This window comes from Lutra lutra, chromosome 8 (genome assembly GCF_902655055.1).
Source record: "Lutra lutra chromosome 8, mLutLut1.2, whole genome shotgun sequence".
Taxonomy (NCBI): domain Eukaryota; kingdom Metazoa; phylum Chordata; class Mammalia; order Carnivora; family Mustelidae; genus Lutra; species Lutra lutra.
Window position 1 is genome coordinate 26,341,482 of NC_062285.1, and position 24,707 is coordinate 26,366,188.

At 45.1% G+C, this 24,707-nt stretch overlaps 2 protein-coding genes across 3 annotated transcripts in view; one reads left to right on the forward strand and one right to left on the reverse strand.

Annotated features, from left to right (window-relative positions):
* The first annotated feature begins 545 nt into the window (after positions 1–545).
* On the forward strand, positions 546–10,989 carry UCMA (upper zone of growth plate and cartilage matrix associated). Of its 2 annotated transcripts, XM_047739542.1 has the most exons (5): positions 546–710; positions 1,040–1,105; positions 1,208–1,303; positions 5,729–5,827; positions 10,533–10,989. In XM_047739542.1, the coding sequence occupies exons 1-5, from the start codon at positions 554–556 to the stop codon at positions 10,628–10,630; spliced, it is 516 nt and encodes a 171-aa protein (XP_047595498.1). In that variant the 5' UTR covers positions 546–553; the 3' UTR covers positions 10,631–10,989. The 2 variants fall into 2 exon arrangements, with proteins under 2 accessions (XP_047595498.1, XP_047595499.1); XM_047739543.1 differs by lacking the exon at positions 1,040–1,105.
* The window catches only part of MCM10 (minichromosome maintenance 10 replication initiation factor), a 61,150-nt gene continuing 42,226 nt past the window's right edge, over positions 5,784–24,707 (reverse strand). The window contains exon 21 of the mRNA XM_047739537.1: positions 5,784–5,901. The gene's annotated coding sequence lies outside the window, so the exon portion shown is untranslated. The remainder of the gene's footprint in view (positions 5,902–24,707) is intronic.

Sequence of the window (24,707 nt, forward strand, 5' to 3'; positions counted from 1 at the left end):
TTTCCTCAGTCTTGAAAGGGCACTGGGACCCCACCACAGAAGTCTGTGTTTTGCTTGACAGTGAACATCAGCTGGGGGATAGGTCACAGTGAGGGGCACTCTGGTTACTGTTGTAACAGCCTGTGTATCTATGTGAGGGTTACCTGAGGGGGTCTTCTAGGCTTTCTGGTACTTCCTTGCCTGATATCTCACTCAGTCTCCCCCTGAGGCCCGCTCCCTTCCCCCAACAGGCTTCAGCCTCCAGGACTAGGGTCCCCACCTCCCCTGAAGCAGATGCCAGGATCTCTTTGAGTCTTTCGAATCGCGGACTCTCGGGCTGGGCATTCCAACAGCAACTCCTTGGGTGCGGAATCCTGGAAAGGCCACTCCAAAGCTGTCTCAGCTGGGGCCGGACAACGACAGGCTCTGCTTCTGTAAAGGTCTGCAGACGCCAAAAACATCTCCAGTGCTCCAGGAGGAGCAGCCAATGGAAGCCGCAGCTGAGACCCCTCCCATCCCCCCCCCCCCAACCAAGGGGCATCCAGGTCTCCTGCCTCCCTCCCTCCCTCCTGGCATGCCTGGCACAGACGTGAGGAATCTGGTGGCTGGCTTCAGGGTCTGTAGAACCCTCTCTGTCCTCTGGTTCCCAAACAGAGCCTCAGCCCTTCCAAAAATGGTCTGGAGACAGCTCTTTCTGGCCTCCTGTCTCTCAGCTGCTGTGCTCCTAACCAGTGAGTATGGAGAGGACCGGTGTTAGGTGAGGCTGTTCAGCTGGTCCAGGTAGAAAGAGGGGGTGTTTGCTGTTAAGAGGGCTGTGCCTGGTGTGTATGTGTGAGAGTGTGTGTGTGTGTGTGTGTGTGTGTGTATTGTAACACAACATAGAAAGAACAGCTTACTTGGTGGTTTCCTGGGGAGACTGCTCTGGGGCTGGGATGTGAGGGTTCCAGGGACCACACTGGGGTCTGGCAAGTCACAGTGGTGGGGAAGGACTCTCCCAGCCCAGCTCTGGGTGAGGGCTCCCTTTGAGGTGCTGTGTCCCTCACCCTGTGCTCTCCCACAGTGCTGCAGGAGGGGACTGGTGCATCAGTGGTTACCCGGCAGGTGGCAAGACAAGATGCCCAGGAAGGTGAGTGCAAGGGCCACTCAGGGGTGCAAGGCAGGTAGGCCAGCCACTACGGTGACCCTGGCAAGCCTGGGTTGGTTGTGAACAGCCTCTCTCGGGTTTTAGATGTGGAACAGAAGATCTTCATGCAGGAATCAGATGCCTCCAATTTCCTCAAGAAGCGGGGCAAGCGGTCCCCCAAATCCCGAGACGAGGCCAACGGTAAGTTTGCTGGAGGTCTGCCTTCTGCTTGCCCCTCCCATTCCTTTCTCACAGTCAGCTGGGCTGTGGGACTACAAGGGGACCAAGGAGGGCCTCCACCTAGGCCATTGGGTATCCAAGTGATGGAGGCTCTGAATTAGGAATTCCACTTTTCCTCAGCTGCAGGTCACATCTTGGAGTACACTGACAGGGTAAGGAATGAAAACGGGCAGTGCTACATCAAAAGCACTTAATAGAGACTGAGATGCCTCCCAATTTCAGGAAGTTTCAAACGGAAGCAGAAATAAGTTCTAGTCAGGAGGGAACACAGTATCTAGGTGTGTGCTTTCTGGGGGTATCAGACAGCAAGTCATGCGCAACAGCTACCAACAGCACTAGAGGTGGGGAGAGGGCGCCTGGGAGTGGGAGCTGGGACTGTGGAGTTGGTGACAGCTTCCTCTCCTTGGCCCCAAGTTTCCTTATTTATAAGCCCCTGAAATTGTAGTATTCAGCCAGTAGTGGTTTTTGTTTTCATTTTTTATTTTGGTTTCCAATGCCTCTGGAAGGCTTTTGAGCTTGGAAGTGTGTCTCCCTCTCAGTCTGAAGTCGGCCCTGGCATCCCCTGCCTGGCAGGGACCCTCATTTCCATGACCTGCCGACCCTTGAAGGCATCTGAGTTTTTTGCCCTTGAACTAGATTCTTCCAAGGACTCTGAGCACTGTCTCTGAGTCTGTGGCTTGATTCATTACTTGCGCATGTGTCTGAATAAACTCTTTGTGTCCCTCAGCATGCTCAGCAAGGCTTACTTGCTCAGTAAAAATAACAGGACTGTTTTCAAATGATGAAAATGTGTGGAGATGAAATTCCTTTCCCCCCAGCCCCCAACCAACTGGATAAGTACGAATTACACTGGGAAAATCTCCAGGCCTCACCCAACTTGAGATTTAGAAGTTAGCAAACATCCAGAAACACAGGAAGGGCTATGATGAAGGCCGGAAAGTTCTTGATGGAAATCAGAGAAGCAGCCTCTTCTTGTAGGAGAGGCAAGTAGTTTCCATCCTCATAAGCTGATTCAGAACCACGAGGAGTGTGATGAAGCCAGAGGTCCCTCACCTCAAACAGAAGCTCTGTGTGTCAGTTGTGGGGGTTCAGGACAGCCTGGTGAGGAAGTTAGGATGCGCCTGAGTCCCATGTATGGACAGGAGAACAATGCTCAGTTATGTCTCAGGCTGGGTGAAAGGCAAGTGACAAAGATAGGCTGGAATCTGGAACCAGGAAACAGGCACCTGACATCTCTAAGCTTCAAGGTGAAGATGCAGGAGGTTCCTTTAGGATGACAGGAGGCACTCAGAATGAAACGCAGACCTGAGAAGGGATGTACACGATGCACGGTGTCGTTGTGGCATTTTGTCCGAAGACTTAAATTGTTCCTAGCCCTTGCTGAGTCAAGGGCCCCATTTGTCGTACCCCCAGAAAGGGAATTTGGGAAGACAGCTTCTTTTCTGAAGTCCATAGAAATGGAAGATGCTTCTTTAGGAATTGGTGATGGCTCATTAAGCACTTGCTTCCTACACTCCAAACCCCTTTCTTTCCCATCCCCATGGGATTTCTGAGACCTGGAGCAACACTGGAGCTCAGGGTGGGTCATAAGGGGGATGATAAGGCGAAAGGTGTGTTCTGGGCTAAGTAGTGAGTGTGGGCTCTGGTTTGTCCCAAGCTATGCCTTGACCAACTGTGTGACTTTGATTAGGTCACTGAACCTCTCTGAGCCTCAATTCCCTCCTAAGAAATGTGTGGATATGGGACAAGGGGGGTAAGTGTGGGGGAAGGACTGGAGAACCAATTCCTTCTGCCAGACTCAAGAGTCCTACAACTATATCGGTAAAGACATAGTGTGGGGAAAGTGTGGGATTTACCTAAGAAATCTGCACTGAGACCAATTCACAGGTAACTGGATTTTTTACTCTGAGTTAAATAAAATAATGTAATATAAATAACAGGTATTTAATTAATTCACTTATTATTATAGGCCCCTTAACTTTCAAACATTTCAGATGGTTCATGGTATTAATTATTGCACAAAGAAACGCTCCATTGTTTGTCCTAGCACCACTGTAATATGGGGTGGGGCAGGAAACCAACGGCTTCCTCAGTTTCTCTGCTTCCATCATCACTGGTCTCCCGACTTCCTCCTGCATAGCTAAGCTGATGGGGACAACGGCGCCTAGGTCTCCCCTCTGATGTGATCATACCAGAGGAGTGTGAGGTATCATTGAGGGACAGTTCCTGCACCAGACATGGCCTTCCTGCTGTTGTGGATTTGTCCAGTTGAAGCCCAGTTAAAAGCAATTATTTTGATACTAAGAGAGTTTTCAATAATTTCCTTCAGACAACCAGAGCTCTCATACCAAAGAGGTCAAGATTTAAGGCTAGAAATAGATGAACCTGGAAACTATTTTACACCAAAGATCTCCCAATCTAGAAAGATTTTTTTTCAGGCTAAATTGAAGCAAGTGAGGATCAGCTGCACCTGCTGGTAAAGTGTGATGTGGTGTTTGGGCGAGGTGGGGGGGCAGAGGGGATTCCCGCTGGGGCTCAGGGTGCTGCTGGGGGGCTTCACTGTTCCACTGCCAAGGAATGGTCACCATATTTATACGTTCTTGGTGACAGTTTTCAATTATCACTGGGGTATTTCTTCTGACCACAGAGGTATACGCCCCAAAGTTACCATATCCGACTCTTGGTTTCAGCTCAAGGTCAGGGTCATGAGATCAAGGCCATGGTCAGGGTCATGAGATCAATCCCCACGTCAGGCTCCATGCTCAGCATAGATTCTGCTTGAGATTCTCTTTCCCTTTCGTCCTTCTCCTCTCCCTGTTCTCTCTCTCAAATAAATAAAAATTTTTTAAAAAAAGTTTATAGCCGGGCGCCTGGGTGGCTCAGTGGGTTAAGCCGCTGCCTTCGGCTCAGGTCATGATCTCAGGGTCCTGGGATCGAGTCCCGCATCGGGCTCTCTGCTCGACAGGGAGCCTGCTTCTCTCTCTCTCTCTCTCTCTCTCTGCCTGCCTGCCTCTCTGTCTACTTGTGATTTCTCTCTGTCAAATAAATAATAAATAAAATCTTAAAAAAAAATAGTTTATAGCCAACGTTACTAGAATGCACTGCTTTACAAAATAAGGGATACCAGAAGTCGGTATCTTCTACATCAGGAAGTTTACCTGATCATCTCATATTCTGCACCAATTCCCTATTGCTGTGTGGCAATGGACCCCAAATGTAGCAACTTAAAACCGTATTTACTGTCTCCTAAGTTGCTCAGCAGTCCAGATATGCCTTAGGTGGGGGTCTCAGGCTCAGCACCTATTCCAGGCTGTAGTCCTCTCAAGGCCCAACTGCAAGATCTGCCTTCAAACAAGCCTCAATGCCTTGCTGACTATCCATCAAGGCCACCAGTTTCTTGCCATGAGTGGGCCTCTCCGTACGACCGCTTACAACATGGCAGCTGGCTTTGCTCAGAACGAGATGCCCAAGAAGAAAACCATATTCCATCATGTCTGCCAAGTTCTGTTCATTAGAAGAGAATCATTAAGGCCAGCCCACACAAAGGGAGGGAACAGCCTAAGGACACATGGATACCAAGGATCCTCTCAGATCTTCCTACCTCACTTTATCATCCCCAACATCACTGTGCCCTGTATACATTTTTATCACAGCAGCCATTCTGCTGGGTATGACATTTTTGTATTTTTCTCCTTATCTGGATTATAGGCCTCTAAAATAGAGGGACAGAATCTTTCTTACTTGCCTTTTTAATCTGTTCCTGGCACACATTTTGGCTGTGACAGCTGCTCAAAGATGGACTTGAAGGTATTAACGTGAAATTAACTTTACTATTTTAAAATGATTTTATTTTTTGGAGAGAGGGAGTGCATGAGAGAGAGAGAGAGAAAACACGGGCAGGGGAGGGGCAGAGGGAGAAGGGAGAGGGAGAAGCCCAATGGGAGCTTGGAGCCCAATGTGGGACTTGATCCCAGGACTCTCAGATCATGACCTGAGCCAAAGGCAGATGCTTGACTGACTGAACCACCCAGGCGTCCCCAATATGAAATAAACTTTAAGTTGATTATTCCTTCTAGAATTCATTTCTAATCATTGGATTTCTAGTTTCTAACTGACCCAGTATACTCAGATGCACCACTAGTTTTATGAGTGAAGCTAAACTGCTTTTCTCATTTGCAAAACGTGGTGCTTGGATGGGGTGAGTTCCTGGTTCCTTCAAGTTTTGAAGTCTATGCCAGGAGTAAACCATCTTCGTGAAGCCCCCCAAACCACCTCTCCCCACCAGGTTCAAGTTTCTCAGGCCAAATGATCAGTGTTCCTGTTCCCCTAAATGCGTGCCTCTGCCCCCATTCTTGGAGGCAAATCTTGCTTCTTGCCATTTCCCAGCGGAGAACAGGCAGAAGCTGCGGGCCGACGAGCTGCGGAGAGAATATTACGAGGAACAAAGGAACGAGTTTGAGAACTTCGTGGAGGAGCAAAATGATGGTAAGAGCTCTTCAGCCAGTGTCTTCGGGGAAGTGGGCCTTTGGGGGAAAATAAAAAGTTGCTTCCACTTTTCCCTAAATTTGAATTAGAAGAGGGAGGGGTAAGAGAGGCTCTTTCCTCAGTTCACATCTACTGGAATCTTGGAAGGAAGAAAGTCACACAAATGGCTACAGAACTTGAGAAGGAACAGAAGAGGACACAACACCTAGATTTCCACTGGCTCTGGGAATTTTTGGCTGATCATATCTTCTCCCACTTGGGGACTGAGGTGGTGGCCCGTGTTCCCTGTCTTAGTGCCTATGCTAGTGGGTTAGCCCTGGTTACAGGTGTGTTGGAAAGATTTCAAACTCACTTTCCACTCCCCTGGATTCACAGCAACATAACAGCTCTAGGAACTACTCATTCTGACTTCCATTCACCTATTCACTATCATCAGTATCTTTTTTTTTTTTTTTTTTAAGATTTAACTTACTTATTTGGCAGAGAAAGAGCACAAGCAGGGGGAGCAGCAGGCTTCTCCCAAGCAGAGAGCCTGATGTGGGGCTTGATCCCAGGAGCCCGGGATTATGACCTGAGCCAAAGACAGACACTTCCTAAGTGTCTGACTAAGCCACCCAGGCACCCCTATAATCAGTATCTTATCTGACCGTTGTAACCAAACCAGGAAATCCGACCTCAGAAAGCAACTCACCCACAGTGTTGGGCAAGCTCTAGGTTTTATAGGCTTTGCGCAAATGCTCTTGTCTTTCCTAAGCCTTAGCTTTTTGTCAGCGTCTCTTGCCAGCAAACGACACACGTCTCTTGCCAGCAAACGACACACGTGATTCCCTGCCTCGGCCCTAGGGCAGATAAGGCTCCTGACCCAGCTCAGGCAATGTTGATTTCACCAAGGCCTCCAAGGTGACAGCTGGGTGTGGGCTTGGGCGGGGGCAGAAGGAGGTGCTGTTTTTAAACCAGACTCCATGGCATGGGATGGCACTTTGCATCAATTAAGTGTCCTCAAGTGTCACTCACACCAAAACCCCATAGAAATACTTATTAGGGCTGAGGCTAGCAGGCCAGAGTGTATGTTTATTTCGGTTTGGTCTTTCCCCCACACTTCCAGAAGGAAATGCTCTTGGGCAAGCTCCTGAATGTATATGAGCTTGGACAAAAGGCCCCAGTTTAGGTGACCTTTGCTACAAAAAGTCCGTGATTTTCATTCTGATGTCATGAGCCTCCTGGCTTGTATGCTCTGGTTGATTTGGGAGGTAACGTTCTCTGAGGGCTTCTCTTGGGAACAGGATAAAATCACCTGGTACTCAGGGGCTGCAGGTCATGCCCACTGGTACACAGGTGGCACCTGAGCCCTGCAAACAGGTGATGGGTTTGGATCCCACCAAATCAAGCTTTCCTGGGAATATCTTGGTGGGTAGTGCTAGGATGTTGTAACTCAGAGGCAAAATATTTCTGTTGGACAGTTGTTTACCTTGGTGGACAGTTTGGTGAGAGGCACTTAAAATAGGAGTATGTGGCCTGAAAAATTCCTTCAGGGTTTTTTTGTTTTGTTAACTCACTGTATTAATAATAAGACTTTATTTTGAGCACCTGTAAATGTTTCTAGTCCCCATACCTAGCATCTGCTTGGAGAACACTCACTGTTTTCCCTTTCACAATGAATTAGGGTGAGGGGCCAGCACTCAAGGGATGACCAGTCCTCTACCAAAGCCAGAGAGATAGCAATCAGGGGGCCTGAGGCCTTGCCCACAGAGATGAAGACCCCCGGCCAGGCCGCAGGCCTACAGTAGTTGTAACACTGGAGCTATTGTCACTGGTTGAGCACCAGCTCTGTCAGGTGCTGCTCTGAACCACCCAACCCTTATACCCAGCTTCTCGGGTCTTAAAAATTTCTGTTTTGTTTAAAAAACTCAGGCTTATAAAGGGTGCCTTAATATCCAAGGTGCCATGGCTAGTCAGGGATTTGAACTAAGGTATGTTTGCCAGCCAAGAAGTGTTCTTACAAATGAAGGATGATCGGGTGCATGGAGGTCTCGGGGGACCTTATTCCATCTGGGAATTAGTCCCTGCAGTGGGATGGAGCGAGGAGTGAGGTAAGGAGAGCATGTCCTCCCTGCCCCAGTGCCCCCACAGCTGGATAAAGAAAGGAGGCAGAGGTGGAGCAGGTCCAGCCTGCCAGAGGGTAAATGTTGATGTGAAACACATTTCAATTCTCCTCCTCTGCCCTCACCTCTGACCTCTCTGAGCGGCAACACCAACTGTGGTAGCTGGGTTGGTGAAACCTCTCCTCCAGGGCAGCACATTCAGCCCTTCTCTGATGCCCCCACATACTCCTCAGTCCGGACCCTGTTTTTTGATTGGCTATTTTTCATCTGACCATGTCACCTATTCTCAGAATAAATGGCAGCAGCCGCAGGTTTGTCCCCACCCCTTAAAAACAAATGCTAAGGAATGACTGTGGATAAATGAAAGGCCTAGGATTTCTGAAGGCCTAAGTTTAGGCAGGTGACCTTCCTGAGAGCTTGAGAAGTCCATTTTGCAGGCCATCAGCCCATCTGGGACACCGGAGCTGTTCTGGGGAAGCTGTGGCCCCTGGCTATTTCTCTACTCAAAACCACCAGTTTGATTAGGCAAAGATGCCTTTATGCCTTTGAGTTCTGAGTCTGGAAGTGTCAGGATAAACAGTGTGTTGAGCTCCTACCCCTGAGGTCTGTGTGGGAGCCAAAGTCTGCTTCCACCTTCAAAGCCAGAAGCCTGGGTCGGCCCATCTGGGCTTGGCCACATGACACCTGGCTTGGCTAAACATGCTCAGCCACAGGTGGTCCCTTACACAAAAGCCACACTGTTTGGGCCTTTGCCAGGGAGAACTTCCCTTTGTCTAAGTGAAATGGTATATGAAGAAAGCGGCATGACCTAGAGAAATAAAATCAATTCCTATGCCAAAATCATGCTCTCAAGATTGGCAAAGAGTAGCCGATCTATCTGGCCTGAGAAAGATCAGAAGACCCAAAGCTCCAGCTGGGGCCTGACTCTAAGCTCCAGGCTGTCCTGGGGTACTAAGTCCCAAAGGCAATTTCCAGCATCAAGGGTAGCGCCGACTCCAAGCTCACAGAGGAAGGAAACATACACAGCAGCCATGATGCCTGAATACCCAGCAAGGGGTCCTTCTTGTCGAGGGCATCTGCTCTCAAGGGGGCTAAGGACCACATGGACACACATTTTCTCTGCATCCTGATGTCACCAGGCCTTCCTGTTCGCCCAGTGCTCCAGAGAATGAGGTTCACTAGCACCAAAGTCAGGTTCACAGGCTTTTTGGTGGTGAAGCCCACATTTGAAAAAAAACAAAGTACAACTTTTGGGGGTCTGAATCCTTGATACCATTTTTTTCTGTTAGAACTTCCTATCCTCCCAACATTTTCCACAAAAACTTAAAAACTGTGGTAAAATTTACATAAAATCTGCCATCGTCACCACTTTTAAGTGGACAAGTCAGTGGCGTTTGGCTCGTTCACACTGTTGTGCCATCAGCAAGACTATGGATTTCTAGAACCCTTGCATCACCTCAGAGATGAACTCTGTACCCATTACGCAACAGTTAACTCCCACAATCCCTGCTCACCTCTAGTACATTTTGTTCTCTACCAATTTGTCTGTTCTAGGTATTTATAGAAGTGGAATCACACGGTACATGTCTCTGTGTCTGGCATAGACACATAAACACTGAACGTGTTTCAAGTTTCACACATGCTGTAGCATGTTATTAGAATTTCATTCCTTTTTATGACTGAATAATACATATGTATGTCTGTGTATTTGTATAACTTTTTGTTTGTCCATTCATTTGTCCCTGTTTTCACTTCTCTTAGGTATATACATGGGAGTGGAATTGTTGGGTTATGTGGTAATGCTGTTTACCTTTTGAGGAGTCTTATGGTTGCCTTTTTACACACTGAGGAACTTGAGAAATCTGCTTGTGCTTTTATGGTCCCTAACAAAAACAAGCAGTGTGGACTTGGCATCAGGAGCCTAATCCTACAATTGAACAAAGTTGTTACCCAGAGACATGTCTGATTAAAGACAGCAAAATCAAGACTTTCTTACTAAAAACTCCCTTCTGTTCTTTTTACCCTTTTACTTGGAAAAATTTCAAACACATGGATAAGTATATAGTTCAGTGAACCCCCATGTAACCACCACCCAGCATCAACGATTATCAAATTTCCCTCCACTTTGCTTCACCCACCCCCTTGCTGGATAGTTCTTAAAACATAATTTTATTTTTAAAGCCTGAGAAAAAATTACTCATAATGCCATCATTTGAAGATGACAGTTATTTCCTTCCATGATGTCATTTTTTAACCATAAAGCCTGTTGTCTCTTTTTGTTACTGTTCTGTTCTCTTTGTACTTCTTTTCTTTGTTGTTGCCTCTCGCGCTTTGCGGGCTGTGTAAGGGAAAGAGCACAGGTGGGGACAGAGATCTTGATCTTGACTCTACTGCCTAACAGCTCTGTCTCCTGACTGGGCTTTGCACCCAAAGTGACCCAGCATTCTGTCAGGTCTTTCAACTCAGACATTCTGTTCTGCGCCGTTTGCTCATGTCGCCACAGGGTAGGTAGTTTTGGATAGATGGCTGCCAAGAGCTTGGTGGCTCTCCTCAGATCAGAGTCCTCTCCATGCTAACATGACCATTTTATCTCTGTTCCCCAGAACAAGAAGAGAGAAGCCGGGAAGCTATTGAGCAGTGGCGCCAGTGGCATTATGATGGCTTGTACCCATCATATCTCTATAACCGCCACCACATCTGACCTCATCATGACAGACCACGGTGGAGCCTGAAACTCACATACCCACCCCAGGTGTTTGAACAACACTTCCATGGGAACAGGCCCCTTCAAAGGATCTCAACTTGGGGCCTGCTGTGGTAAACACACATGCCTTTTGCTCTGATGGATTAAGATACCCTGGCTTTCGCTTCTTTGCAGATGATTTTCAGAGGTGGGCTAACACCTGTGGGGCTTCCTAGCACCAAACCCACAGTGACTTCCCCTTACTTAGCCATTGTTCCCACGGTAAGACTCCTGTCCTGTAGAACAATGCAAAGGATCGCAGTAAAGAGAAAAGATGACGTTTGCTTACAGCTTAGAAATAAAAGTGCTGAGTCATCGCTGTGTATCATCTTGTGAAATCTCAAACTGGGTCATGCCAACTTGTCTCCCTGAACCTGAATGACCCATTACTCTCACTGACTTAGGCATTTGAAAGCCTGAACTCAAGGGATATTGCTCATGATTTTCTCAGCCTGTCTCAGCAAGTCACACAAGTGAAAGAGAAATGTTAACACAATTGGTTAGGTTAAGACCATTCTCCAGGACTGTTACTGAGCCCAGATGCTTCTTCACATCTCTGAGGAGTCTCAGGGTTCAACTGTGGTTTCTTAACGACATCGAATCAAAAGGGAGGGTTACAGCAAGGCCAGCTGTATCAAAACTATAAAGCAGAAGAAATTTAGCTTTGGTATTACCTCATTTTTCCCTCCTAGTGCCTGTAGGCCTTAGCTTAAGGCTGCTATAGCATTGTGCAACAAGCTGGGTGGCTTGACACAATAAAAATGGATTCTCTTATAGTTCTGGAAGGTGGAAGTTCAAATTCAAGGTGTCAGCAGAGCCATGGGTGCTCCTTTCTAGGGGAGGATCCTTCCTTGCCTACTGCAGCTTCTGGTAGTTCCAGGACTCCCTGGCTGGTGGCAGCATCACTCCGATCTCTATGTCTGTTGTTACAGGGCCTTTTCTGTCTTCACATCATCTTGCCTCTATGTGTATGTGTCTCTTCTCTTCTTGATTATCACTTTTTTTTTTTTTTTTTTTAAGTCAACCCTATACTCAATGTGGGGCTTGAACTCACAAACTCAAGATCAAGAGTCATATGTTGTACCTTCTTTTAAGGACACCAGTCATACTGAATTAAGGAGGGAGGGGGACCCAACTCAGCTTCTAACAGTGTCCCTTTCTTCTCTCCCGACCACCCCACTGCCTGCCCCAGACTCACCATCTATCTTACTTTATCTTTGCTTTCAATTACCCTCAGGAATTCCCTACTTAATGCAGAACAATCAAGAACAACTACAACAGGCACTTCTGTGGGGACACAGTGCATTAGAAGATAGAGGACTCTAGATGAACTACAAGCGCCCCCTCTTAGCCATCTCCCTGTCTCCACCCCAGGCCCTCTGTTTCCCCTGAGACCTGGGTCCCTGGCCTGCTGGTCCAGCCTGCTTCTGAGGTTGGGATCCCAGAGCAGCATAGGTGGACTTTGCTTTAAGGAGAAGCTGCTCACTATGGTAAAATACCCCACCAAAGGGGAACCTGGGTGGCTCAGTGGGCTAAAGCCTCTGCCTTCAGCTCAGGTCATGGTCTCAGGGTCCTGGGATCGAGCCCCACCATCTGGTTCTCTGCTGAGTGGGAAGCCTGCTTCCCTCTCTCTCTCTGCCTGCCTCTCTGCCTGCTTGTGATCTCTGTCTGTCAAATAAATAAATAAAATCTTAAAAAAAAAAATACCCCACCAGAGTTGGCACAATTAGAGCAGGCCATTTTATAATGAATGCATGTATTTTTTTTTAAAGATTTTATTTATTTATTTGACAGAGAGAGATCACAAGCAGGCAGAGAGGCAGGCAGAGAGAGAGGAGGAAGCAGGCTCCCCGCTGAGCAGAGAGCCCGATGTGGGGCTCGATCCCAGGACCCTGAGATCATGACCTGAGCCGAAGGCAGCGGCTTAACCCACTGAGCCACCCAGGCGCCCGAATGCATATATTTTTAAGTAATCTTTTAAAAGGCTGATAAAATCTAGTGATGAAGCAATCATGCATATTCCAGATCACCTCATCTAGTCAGCACCATATTTTCTCACACAAACTTTAAGCAGGAGCTGAACCGGCCTTCAGAAGGTAAGAAGGGCATAGGGAAAACTCTATCATCAAACACTGTCACCGAGGCAGGTGGAATAGAGGAGCCGTTCTCTTCTCAGGAGTCCTGGGACTCACACTGTGCAGACCCAGGCTTGGGGTCCAAGTCCCAGCACGACAAAAGCCACAGGAGTGCCCATTTTCTCCGTGCTTGTGTTGATGATGCACTTGTGTTGAATTTGCCTTAAGCATGGAGACAGGTAGCCGAGCCTCCGGAATCCTCTGATTATGCCCGGAAGAGTGTACTCTGAAGTCGTGTTACCAGTCTGCACCTTTGCGGTCTGTGAGTGTCTGAACTGGATCTAACTTGAATGGTTCCATAAGGAAACCAGGAGAGTAAAGAAAACTTTCCTCCGAATTGAAAAAACATGCACATGATACTTAACGGAGAACTGCTAGTTCACCACTTAAAATGTTCTTCACATGTTTACTCATCCTCACCCAATTTTTTTTTTAACATTTCCCCTGTAAAATTATTTCATTTACAGTATGTGGTCAATGTAGCAAATTCAAACAACAGGGAATCCATTACACACCGGGTGTCTGGCTGCACCTGACTGGCTCAATCCATAGAGTGTGTAACTCTTGATCTTGGGGTTCTGAGTTTGAGTCCCACGTTGGGTGTAGAGATTACTTAAAAATAAAATCTTAAAAAAAAAAAAAAAGGGAATCCATTACACATGAGAGTTCTTCCTTTTTGCTTCTTTAACTCTACTCTGAGGTAAGCCTCGTTGGTGGTTTGGTATGTATTCTTCCACTTTTCCTGTCTATTTCTCACACACATAATTCATCCTTTCTAAAGGCAAAATAACAATTATGCAAATCCAGATGGCCCCACAATCAGTGCAGAAAGGAACTACTTAGCAGATCTGAGTTGGTCATAAGGAACTGGCTGGTACCAAAGCTGAGTTCTGGAAGCTCCCTCTTTCTAACAAGGTCTAGCAAGAGTATTTGCCTCAACCAAGTAGCTCATTATTAAATTGTCACAGGCATGTTCTGTGGTTCTTTCCACAAGCAAGGAGAGCATGATGGAATTGAGTCCTTTTACTATAATCCTTTTCACGGTGGAGCTGGTGCAGTTCTCCCAGCTTAAGCACACTTCTCTGTGAGGTAATGGGTGCTTAGGGAATTGTTTGTGCTCCTAAGTTTTCTCCAGTAAGCCCTATTTTGTACTTACATCATATGGCCTAGTGTTTGTGTGTGTCTTTGTTCCCTGTGAATGTCAGTGACTATGCTAGACTTAACTTACCCATTCCTCTATTAGTAAAAGAGGTTTCTTGAAAAGAAATGACGGTTCATAACTTACACACGTTAAACTGGACAAATCAGATTTCTCTTTGAAGAAATTATATGTGCTTTCTGTCACTGGACACCTCTGCCAGTCCTTTCTTAAACAAGCAAACTGAGAATACTGGCAGAAAGGTCGGGAATGGGGAACTGTTTCGGGATACACTGTCATGGTGTTTCCTCAGACAGAAAATTTCATCTTCAGCTCTAGTCTCCAAATCATACCCCACCTGCAGGAGCCACACATTTCCACCAGCTACCCCACAGCCTTTCGGCCTGTTTTCAACAGAAAGGCTCTTTAGGAAATCTGCTTTTCTCCGCAGTCTTCACTGAAAGGACCCAACAGCTTTAAATGAGAACACGATCACACTGGAGGAAACTGGCATCAAGAAAAAAACTTTGCAGTTGCCTCAAAATTTCTTTACTATTTACTCATTACCTGATAATTATTTGAGAATGAATATTTCAAAGTTTCAGAACATAAATCTCAACAGAAAGGAATGGAGTTCTGCTGTTTGCTATTTCCCTTTTCTGATCTAAGTGGAGAACTCAGTCAGCTTGGACAGAACAAAGGTCAGAGGTATTTCTCTCTGGAATACTGGGCCGGAGATGCACACAGGGGCCCCATCCGCTTCCTACTGCACCCTTGACAGTGGCAGCACAGGGAGCCCTAGCAAACTGGCCAGATATACCTCTGCCTCAGTCTTGCTCTTGTGGGTGGGGCTCCTCTCAGCACCTCATCTCACACCCCAGAAGAGAAATTCCTACTGAGCGGCATGTAGGAGCAACACAATCCTGTACTTAGCTGGGTTACTAAGTGCAAGTAGACATGGCGAGCCAACCAGCTGCAGCTAGGAGTTGGGCACCAGCCGTGCAGCCTGGCTGACTGCTAGCTCTGAACCCGAGGCAGGACTGCAGGCTGCTGGCCCAGGGGGACAGGTGAGCTGGCACTTTACCCACATGAAGCTGCCCTCCTGCTTGGCCAGATCCAAGAGCCATTCAGCTGGTAATCCTAATTTACAAGGGGGAATGAGTATGGTTACACACACAGCTGTGCAATAGAAAAAAAAAAAAAAAAGCAAAGCGTTGCTCTCCACCTTAGCCATAAAAATGGAGGAGCCACATTTTGGGTCATTTTGGTTATAACACACCCAAATGCCTTCTAGTAAGAGGGCCAGCAACCAGGTAGAGGGCTGCTGATGGAATCATACCCACAGCCACCCACACCTGCAGGAAGGGACGTTGAGGCCAGGCAGATGACAAGAATCAAGAATGGTTTGGCTGAGTAGCCAGTTTAAAACATAAAACAGCCTGTCCTTGCCTCTTTAATGGCTATGCTTGGAATATTGGCTCCAGATAAAGACCTCTGGCAGAAAAAATAAATCTATTACCTCATTTTACCCCCCCATCCATAACAAGGGTCCCATTATACCTCAGCATTTTCAAATTCTGCCCTGAATTCCTTCACTAAAAACCAGTCACAGTAATTTTTCCTGGGCAGGGAGAAACATGCCAAAGGTAACACAATCGGGAATCTGGGCAGCCACATTTACTAGGAAGTAAGTAATGGAGCAATCGCATTTTTAGAGACTGGCCTTGTCAAAAGTGTGGCCTTTTGCACACTTGCCTGTTCTTTCATTACTCTCTCCTGGTCCTTTAGGGATTCTAGGCAAGTGGTTGAAAACAAATTTGTCAAAGGATGAATTGGTGAAAATTTATTACTTTTATTTACTTTATTTATTAAGAGTTTATTTGTTTTTAAGTAATCTTTATACCCAATTATGGTGCTCAAACTCACAACCCCAAAACCAAGACAAGAGTTGCATGGCTCCACTGATTGAGCCAGCCTGGTGCCCTGAAAACATTATTTTTAAAAATTTTTCATTTACTGTTTAAGAGAGACAGCGAGAGCAAACAGGGCGGGGGAAAGGGCAGAGGGAGAAGGAGTATCCTAAGTAGGCTCCATGACCAACACGGAACCCGAGGAGGGCTCTATCTCAAGACTCTGAGATTATGACCTGAATCGAAATCAAGAGTTGGCCACTTAACTGACTGAGCCAGCCAGGAGCCCCGAAAACTCTATTTTTAAATCAGTATTTTTTTTATGTTGCCATTTGCTTTTTCCTGCTTCTTTTTTTTGGGGGGGTGGGTTGGGAAGGGGTGGGAGTGTATGCATATGCTCCAGGGGAGATTTTTACATTATTATCACATGCCTTTGTTTACTTAGTTTTTTTTTTTTGGGGGGGGGGGAGTGGTCATTTTTATAAGCCTCAGAATGATTTTTTTTAATTTAAAAAACGTGGTACATGCTCTTTTATCAGTTTAATTTGGTTGAGTATCTCATTTCTAATTCATTTTCAACAAATTATACTCCAATTCTCTGACAAGTTTTTCATAATTTAGAAGTTCTTAAGGGATTTGTCCAAAAGCAAACTGGTTAAAAATATGGATATTCTAGGATGCCTGGGTGGCTTAATCGTTAAGCGTCTGCCTTCGGCAGGGGTCATGATCCCAGAGTCCTGGGATTGAGTCCTGCATCTGGGTCCTTGCTCAGCGGGGGAGCCTGCTTCTCTCTCTGCCTGCTGCTCCTGCTTGTGCTCCCTCTGACAAATAAATAAATCTTTTAAAAAAATATGGATATTCTAGGGGCGCCTGGGTGGCTCAGTGGGTTAAGCCGCTGCCTTCGGCTCAGGTCATGATCTCAGGGTCCTGGGATCGAGCCCCGCATCGGGCTCTCTGCTCAGCGGGGAGCCTGCTTCCCTCTCTCTCTCTCTCTCTGCCTGCCTCTCTGTCTACTTGTGATCTCTCTCTGTCAAATAAATAAATAAAAATCTTTAAAAAAAATATATGGATATTCTAGTTCACAACGGGTAGCTTTGGTATACCCTGTGATCTTATAATGTAAGAACACCTTTTAAAAGAACATTTTATTGGGTAAGACAAGATGGCGGGGAAGTAGGAGGAGGCACCTTTTCAACCTGTACCCTAAAGTGAGCTGATTACCTACCAAAGAATTCCAATCACCCATGAAAACAGCCTGAGACCAGAATTATACACGTCTGGATCTCTACAGGGGCAGAAGATGCCAGTGGGCAGGTAAAGCGGAGTGGGAACTTCGGACTGATATCGGAAGATAAACAAAAGGGGGAGGGAGCCACCAGAGGCAACCGATTGTTAAGTAATACCCCAATACAAGAGTGCCCTGCGTTTGGGGACCAGCATTAACTTGGAGTCTGGTTGAAAGCACTCAAAGAGAGCAAAGGATCGAGGGGGGAAATTGTGGGAATCGGGGCGGCTAGGGACGGGGGCTTAAGTCCCTGGACCCAGGACAGCCTCCCCTGGTGCTGAGCCAGAGAGAGTGCGGCAGAGAAACCAGGTCTTGGTCCTGAGCCGCCAGCGAGCCGGAGATCGTGTGGGGTCCGGCTCCCGTGAGGGGCTGGGAGCCTCGCCAGAAGGCAGAGGCTCCAGAGCCAGAGGGCAGATGCTACAGAGCCTGAGACGCCCCGCTGCCCGCCCCCCCTCGCGCTCTTAGACCCACCCTATTCCACCAGAGCCTGAGATGCCTGCGTGCGCCCCACACACATCCCTGAGAGAGGTGCGAGCAAGCCCAGAAAGACCAGGCACTCCCAGCCCGGGCCAGTGGGAAAATCTCAGCGAGCAATCGCTGCTTGGAACCTCTCTGGCAGTCTGGAGCTACCCAGACAGCCGCCACTGCCGTGGTTTTGGGTACAAACAGAAGATCCTGCGTCCCCAGGGACCGCAACTCAGAACCTGCTCTGCCAGCAGCCAAGGGGGAATTTATTTGGGCTCTGCAGCCAGACTGAGGCTTCTCTCTCAGAGGGAGGCCAGGGTGCAGTTTGCTTTCCTCTAAACCTACAAAAACCATCAAAAGCGGTCAAGGCAAGGAAAAAAAAAAAGTGAACAAACATAAAAACCTCCAGAGAACAAAAGCCTGGAAAAAACGGTTTCCTCAGAGCCCACCTCCTTGAGGGGGGTGGGAGGACTTAACTCAGGGAACATCATTGACTGAAAACCCACGTGGCAGGCTCCTCCCCCAGAAAACCAACCAGGAAAGAAAAAAAAAAAAGGGGGGAACAACCACCATTACTTCATAGGATAACTTTTATTTTTTACTCGTTCCCACTATTCTGGTTCATTTTTTTTATATATATACATAATTTTTTAACCTATTTACCATCACAGTGAGATGACCAGTACATCAAATTCCAAAATAACCTTCTAACCTGAACTTTTTGATTCATACACCTGTGTTTTTCTTTTGCATTTTTAATTTTTTTTAATTTTAGTCTAGTTTAGTCTAGTTTATTCCTTTTTTATTTTTATTTTCTAATATTCATATAGAGTTAAACTTCAAGGTAATCCCCTTCCCCCAATCAATGCTACCCCTATAGGTAAACCAATTTTTAATCCCCCTTTATCTTAGGAAAGTTGAGTCCTTTAACAAAGATATCAAGATACATCCAGGAAGAATCAAAACAACCTTCCTCGCCGACACTGAGAATTTATTACCACTCTTCCCCATCTTTTTCGTCCGCCAGTGTTTGTGTTTTAGTGTTTGTCCTGATAGTATATAAATCTTATACTTGGGGTTCTTTTTGACAAGGTTCTTCCTTTATTTGCTTATTTATATATATGTATATATATATTTTTCTCTCTTGTCATATACTTTTATCAGTCTTTTTGTTTGCCTGTTTTTGTTTGTATAATTCCTAAATCTTACCTTGGGGCCCATTTGGACCAAACCTTCTCTTTTATCTTCCCTTTTTTTCCTGTCTTTCTCTCTCTCTCTCTCTTTTTTTTCTTTTTCTTTTCTTTTTTCTCTCGTTTGGGTGGGGAATCCTGATTGCTCAGAAGCATTCCAGGGTGCACCTTGACTGCACCACGGTCAATACATCCAGCTACATCCGTTCAGTCATCTCTCACCAAAATGACTAGGAGGAGGAATGCCCAACAGAAGAAAAATACAGAGGATGGGCCTTCTGCAACAGAGCTAACAGCTATCAACATAGACAATATGTCGGAAAGAGAATTCAGGCTAACAATTATCCAGGCAATAGCTAGGTTGGAGAAAGCCATGGATGACCAATCGGAATAGATTAGGGCCGAACTGAAAGCGACCAGGGAAGATGTTCACAATGTTAGGGCTGAGCTGAAAGCTACCAGGGAAGAGGTTCACAAAGCTCTCAATGAGTTCCAATCTAATGTAAGTTCTCTCAAAGCTAGGATAACTGAGACAGAAGATAGAATTAGTGATCCTGGAGGACAAACAGATAGAGAGAAAGGATCAAGAGGAAGCCTGGAACAAACAGCTTAGAAGCCACGAAAACAGAATCAGGGAAATAAATGATGCCATGAAACATTCCAACGTCAGAATTATTGGAATCTCTGAAGAGGAGGAGAAAGAAAGAAGTCTAGAAGACATAGTGGAAAAAGTTCTTCATGAAAATTTTCCCAATCTCGCGAATGGAACCAGTGTTCATGTACTAGAGGCCGAACGGTCTCCACCCAAGATTACAGATTCCAGAAAAACATCAAGGCACCTGATAGTCAAATTGAGGAATCATAATTATAGATATAATCTCTTGAAAGCCACTAGGACAAAGAAGCTCCTTACTTACAGAGGAAAGCCCATCAGAATAACAGTCAGACCTGTCCACAGAGACCTGGCAAGCCTGAAAGGGCTGGCAAAATATATTCAGGGCACTAAATGAGAAGAACATGCAGCCAAGAATACTTTATCCAGCAAGACGGACATTCAAAATGGATGGAGAGACAAAGAATTTCCAAGACCGGCAAGGCTTAAAAGACTATGCAACCACCAGGCCAACACTGCAGGAAATATTAAGGAGGGTACTATAAAAGAGGAAAAATCTTAAGAATAGCATTGAACAGAAATATAGAGACAATCTACAGAAAGAAAGACTTCAAAGGTAACACGATGTCAATAAAAACATATCTATCAATAATCACTCTCAATGTGAATGGCCTAAATGCACCCATAAAACGACACAGGGTGGGGCACCTGGGTGGCTCAGTGGGTTAAAGCCTCTGCCTTCAGCTCAGGTCATGATCTCAGGGTCCTGGAATCGAGCCCCGCATCGGGCTCTCTGCTCAGCAGGGAGCCTACTTCCTCCTCTCTCTCTCTGCCTGCCTCTCTGCCTACTTGTGATCTGTCTGTCAAATAAATAAATAAAATATTAAAAAAAAAAAAAAACGACACAGGGTTGGAGATTGGATAAAACGACAGGACCCATCCATATGTTGTCTACAAGAGACCCATTTTGAACCTCAAGATATACCCAGACTGAAAGTGAAGGGATGGAGAAGCATCTTTCATGCCAATGGGCCTCAAAAGAAGGCCAGGGTAGCGATTCTCATATCAGACAAATTAGATTTTAAACTAAAGACTAGTCAGAGATACAGAAGGATACTACATCATTCTTAAAGGGACTATCCACCAAGATGATCTAACAATTGTAAATATCTATGCCCCCAATATGGGAGCAGCCAATTACATAAGAAAACTGTTAATCAAGATAAAGAGTCATATTGATATGAATACATTAATAGTAGGAGATCTTAACACGCCTCTCTCAGAAATAGATCATCAAAGCAGAAAATCAATAAAGAAACAAGAGCATTGAATCATACACTGGACCAGATGGACCTCATAGATATATACAGAACATTCCATCCTAAAACAACAGAATACTCATTCTTCTCAAGTGCACATGGAACCTTCTCCAGAATAGACCACGTACTGGGTCACAAATCAGGACTCAACTGATACCAAAAGACTGAGATTATTCCCTACACATTCTCAGATCACAATGCTTTGAAACTGGAGCTCAATCACAAGGAAAAGTTCCGAAGGAACTCAAACACCTGGAAGCTAAAGGTCACCTTGCTTAAAAATGCTTGGATCAACCAGGAGATCAAAGAAGAACTGAAACAATTCATGGAAACCAATGAGAATGAAGACACTTCGGTCCAAAACCTATGGGATACAGCAAAGGCGGTCCTAAGGGGGAAATACATAGCCATCCAAGCTTCCCTCAAAAAAATTGAAAAATCCAGAATACACCAGCTGTCTCTACACCTTAAAGAACTGTAGAATCAACAACAAATCAAACCAACTCCACAAATAAGAAGGGAAATCATCAAGATTAGAGCAGAGATCAATGAGGTAGAAACCAGAGATACAGTAGAATGTATCAATGAAACTAGAAGCTGGTTTTTTGAAAGAATCAATAAGATCGATAAACCATTGGCCACACTAATCCAAAAGAAAAGAGAGAAAGCCCAAATTCATAAAATTATGAATGAAAAGGGAGAGATCACAACTAACACCAAGGAAGTAGAAACAATCATCAGAAGTTATTATCAACAGTTATATGCCAATAAGCTAAGCAACCTAGATGAAATGGATGCATTCCTGGAAAACTATAAACTCCCAAAATTGAACCACGAAGAAATCGACAACCTGAATAGACTGATATCTAGTAACGAGATTGAAGCAGTGATCAAAAACCTCCCAAAAAACAAGAGCCCAGGACCTGACTTTCAAAGAAGAAATAATACCTATTCTCCTGAAGCTGTTTCAAAAAATTGAAGCAGAAGGAAAACTTCCAGACTCTTTCTATGAAGCCAGCATTACCCTGATCCCCAAACCAGGCAAAGACCCTACCAGGAAGGAGGATGTCAGACCAATATCACTGATGAATATGGATGCTAAGATTCTAAACAAGATCCTAGCAAACAGGATCCAACAGCACATTAAAAAGATTATCCACCATGACCAGGTGGGATTCATTCCTGGGCTACAAGGATGGTTCAACATTCACAAATGAATCAATGTGATAGAACAAATCAATAAGAGAAGAGAGAAGAACCACATGGTCCTCTCAATTGATGCAGAAAAAGCATTTGACAAAATCCAGCATCCATTCCTGATTAAAACGCTTCAAAGTATAGGGATAGAGGGAACATTTCTGAACTTCATAAAATCTATCTATGAAAGACCCACAGCAAATATCATCCTCAATGGGAAAAAGCTTACAGCCTTCCCGTTGAGATCAGGAACACGACAGGGATGCCCACTCTCACCACTCTTGTTCAACATAGTATTAGAAGTCCTAGCAACAGCAATCAGACAACAAAGAGAAATAAAAGGTATCCAAATTGGCAATGAAGAAGTCAAACTCTCTCTCTTCCCAGACGACATGATTCTTTATATGGAAAACCCAAAAGACTCCACCCCCAAACTACTAGAACTCATAGAGCAATTCAGTAACGTGGCAGGATACAAACTCAACGTACAGAAATCAGTGGCTTTCTTATACACTAACAATGAAAATACAGAAAGGGAAATTAGAGAATTGATTCCATTTACTATAGCACCAAGAACCATAAGGTACCTGGGAATAAACCTAACCAAAGAGGTAAAGGATCTGTACTCGAGGAACTACAGAACACTCATGAAAGAAATTGAAGAAGACACAAAAAGATAGAAGACCATTCCATGCTCTTGGATCGGAAGAATAAGCATTGTTAAAATGTCTATACTGCCTAGAGCAATCTATACTTTTAATGCCATTCCGATCAAAATACCACCGGTATTTTTCAAAGAGCTGGAGCAAATAATCCTAAAATTTGTATGGAATCAGAAGAGACCCCGAATCGCTAAGGAAATGTTGAAAAATAAAAATAAAACTGGGGGCATCACGTTACTTGATTTCAAGCTTTACTACAAAGCCGTGATCACCAAGACAGTACGGTACTGGCATAAAAACAGACACATAGACCAGTGGAACAGAGTAGAGAGCCCAGATATGGACCCTCAACTCTATGGTCAATTAATCTTCAACAAAACAGGAAAAAATATACAGTGGAAAAAAGACAGTCTCTTCAATAAATGGTGCTGGGAAAACTGGACAGCTATATGTAGAAGAATGAAACTCGACCATTCTCTTACACCATACACAAAGATAAACTCAAAATGGATAAAAGATCTCAATGTGAGACAGGAATCCATCAGAATCCTAGAGGAGAACATAGGCAGCAACCTCTTCGATATCAGCCACAGCAACTTCTTTCAAGATATGTCTCCAAAGGCAAAGGAAACAAAAGTGAAGATGAACTTTTGAGACTTCATCAAGATCGAAAGCTTCTGCACAGCAAAGGAAACAGTCAAGAAAACAAAGAGGCAACCCACAGAATGGGAGAAGATATTTGCAAATGACAGTACAGACAAAAGGTTGATATCCAGGATTTATAAAGAACTCCTGAAACTCAACACACACAAAACAGACAATCATATCAAAAAATGGGCAGAAGATATGAACAGACACTTCTCCAATGAAGACATACAAATGGCTATCAGACACATAAAAAATGTTCATCATCACTAGCCATCAGGGAGATTCAAATTAAAACCACATTGAGATACCACCTTACACCACTTAGAATGGCCAAAATTAGCAAGATAGGAAACATGTGTTGGAGAGGATGTGGAGAAAGGGGAACCCTCTTACACTGTTGATGGGAATGCAAGTTGGTGCAGCCACTTTAGAGAACAGTGTGGAGATTCCTCAAGAAATGAAAAATAGAACTTCCCTATGACCCTGCCATTGCACTACTGGGTATTTACCCCAAAGATACAGATGTAGTGAAAAGAAGGGCCATCTGTGCCCCAATGATTATAGCAGCAATGGCCACAGTCACCAAACTGTGGAAAGAAGCAAGATGCCCTTCAACAGACCAATGGATAAGGAAGATGTGGTCCATATACACTATGGAGTATTATGCCTCCATCGGAAAGGATGAATACCCAACTTTTGTAGCAACATGGACGGGACTGGAAGAGATGATGCTGAGTGAAATAAGTCAAGCAGAGAGAGTCAATTATCATATGGTTTCACTTATTTGTGGAGCATAACAAATAGCATGGAGGACAAGGGGAGATGGAGAGGAGAAGGGAGTTGAGGGAAATTGGAAGGGGAGGTGAACCATGAGAGACTATGGACTCTGAAAAACAATCTGAGGGTTTTGAAGGGGCGGGGGGTGGGAGGTTGGGGGATCCAGGTGGTGGGTATTGGAGAGGGCACGGATTACATGGAGCACTGGGTGTGGTGCAAAAATAATGAATACTGTTACACTGAAAAAATAAAAAATTAAAAAAATTTAGAAAAAGAAAAAAAATAAATAAAATTTAAATAAAATACCTTAAAAAAGAACATTTTATTTATTTATTCATGAGAAACTGAGCGAGACAGATCATAGAGATTACAAATTATTTTGAATTTTTAAATTAAGAATTTTTTTTTAAGATTTTATTTATTTATTTATTTGTCAGAAAGAGAGAGAGTGAGCACAAGCAGGCAGAGGCAGAGAGAAGCAGGCTCCCTGCCGAGCAAGGAGTCTGAAGTGGGACTTGATCCCAGGACCCTGGGATCATGACCTGAGCCGAAGGCAGCAGCTTAACCAAATGAGCCACCCAGGCGTCCCCCCCCAAGCAGAAATCAGCATGCCACTTCTAAAATTTACACTGAAATGCAAAGGCCCTAGAATTGCTAAAACAAATTTTAAAAATAACAAAGGTGAAGGACTAACAC